The sequence below is a fragment of the Egretta garzetta genome, unplaced genomic scaffold (assembly GCF_000687185.1).
Source record: "Egretta garzetta isolate BGI_Z169 unplaced genomic scaffold, ASM68718v1 scaffold79, whole genome shotgun sequence".
Lineage (NCBI taxonomy): Eukaryota > Metazoa > Chordata > Aves > Pelecaniformes > Ardeidae > Egretta > Egretta garzetta.
In genome coordinates, this window is record NW_009260791.1 from 5140334 (window position 1) to 5141232 (window position 899).

The window sequence follows — 899 nt, forward strand, 5'->3', positions numbered from 1 at the left end:
GGGGAAGCTTCCTTGCCTGCCCTTGCGTGCGCTCACCCTCCCTCCCCCCGCGGCCACAAAATACCTGCCTTCGGGACACAGCGGGGGTGGCCACCCTTCCTGCTCGGGTGTGAAAGTGCGCCTTACTCCTCTCGAGCCTCTCTGTTTTAAAAGATTTTCAGTTCCTGCGCCCTTATCCAAAACGTGTGCAGGGATAGCTTCCTCCTCTGTATTATACTCGTTGATGCCCTGTTGCTCCGGGAAGGAGACACCTCCCAGGTGCCCCGAGGTTTGTCTGCAGGTGTGCGAAACAGGGGGCAAGGGTGGGGCAGGCAGGGCCCGGCCGCCCCAGGGCCGGGTCTGGGCTGAAGGCATTTCCAAAGGAAAAGGGCTGTTAATGTTTTCCTCCAAAACCTCGTTTCTCCTTGCATTATAGAGTCACAAAACACGGAGCTGGGTTTTTTGGGTGGGTTTCGGGTGTTGTGTTTTCAGGGTTTTTTTTGCCTGATAGGGTAGGAAATGCGATCGTGTTTATGAAAGAAACCAAGCTTTTTGGCCTACGCTGAAAGATTTGTATCTATTTCAGTGTTTTATAGCCAGGGGAAAACTCGACCGTTCCCGCTCTGAGGGTTTCCTTTCGTTCGTTGTGAGAATAAAACGGGGGGAAAAAGCGGCGGCGAGCAAAAAACCTATTCTCCCTGCCCCGTCCCCTCCCGCCCCGCGCGGGTCCGCAGCTGCGCTCGACGCTCGGTCCCGGGGGGGCCCCAGCACCGCGCCTCTCGCCCCGCTCTCCGAAGGGCCGGTGGCATCACTGAAGCACGTGAAAACAAACGATTTGCGGCGTGAAATAGCAAAGACGTAATCGGGCGCGGAGTTCGCCATCGGCGGCTGAGTTTTTGTAGAGTAAACGAAAATTTCTG

The 899-nt window shown here is 56.2% G+C and overlaps 1 protein-coding gene across 1 annotated transcript in view; it reads right to left on the minus strand.

Moving 5' to 3' along the window:
• Positions 1-861, minus strand: part of PAX9 (paired box 9) — a 29060-nt gene extending 28199 nt beyond the window's left edge. Inside the window, 2 exon segments of the mRNA XM_035902039.1 lie at positions 37-274; positions 812-861. Of these exon segments, the coding sequence (XP_035757932.1) occupies positions 37-274; positions 812-861 (288 nt within the window).
• Positions 862-899: the final 38 nt, after the last annotated feature.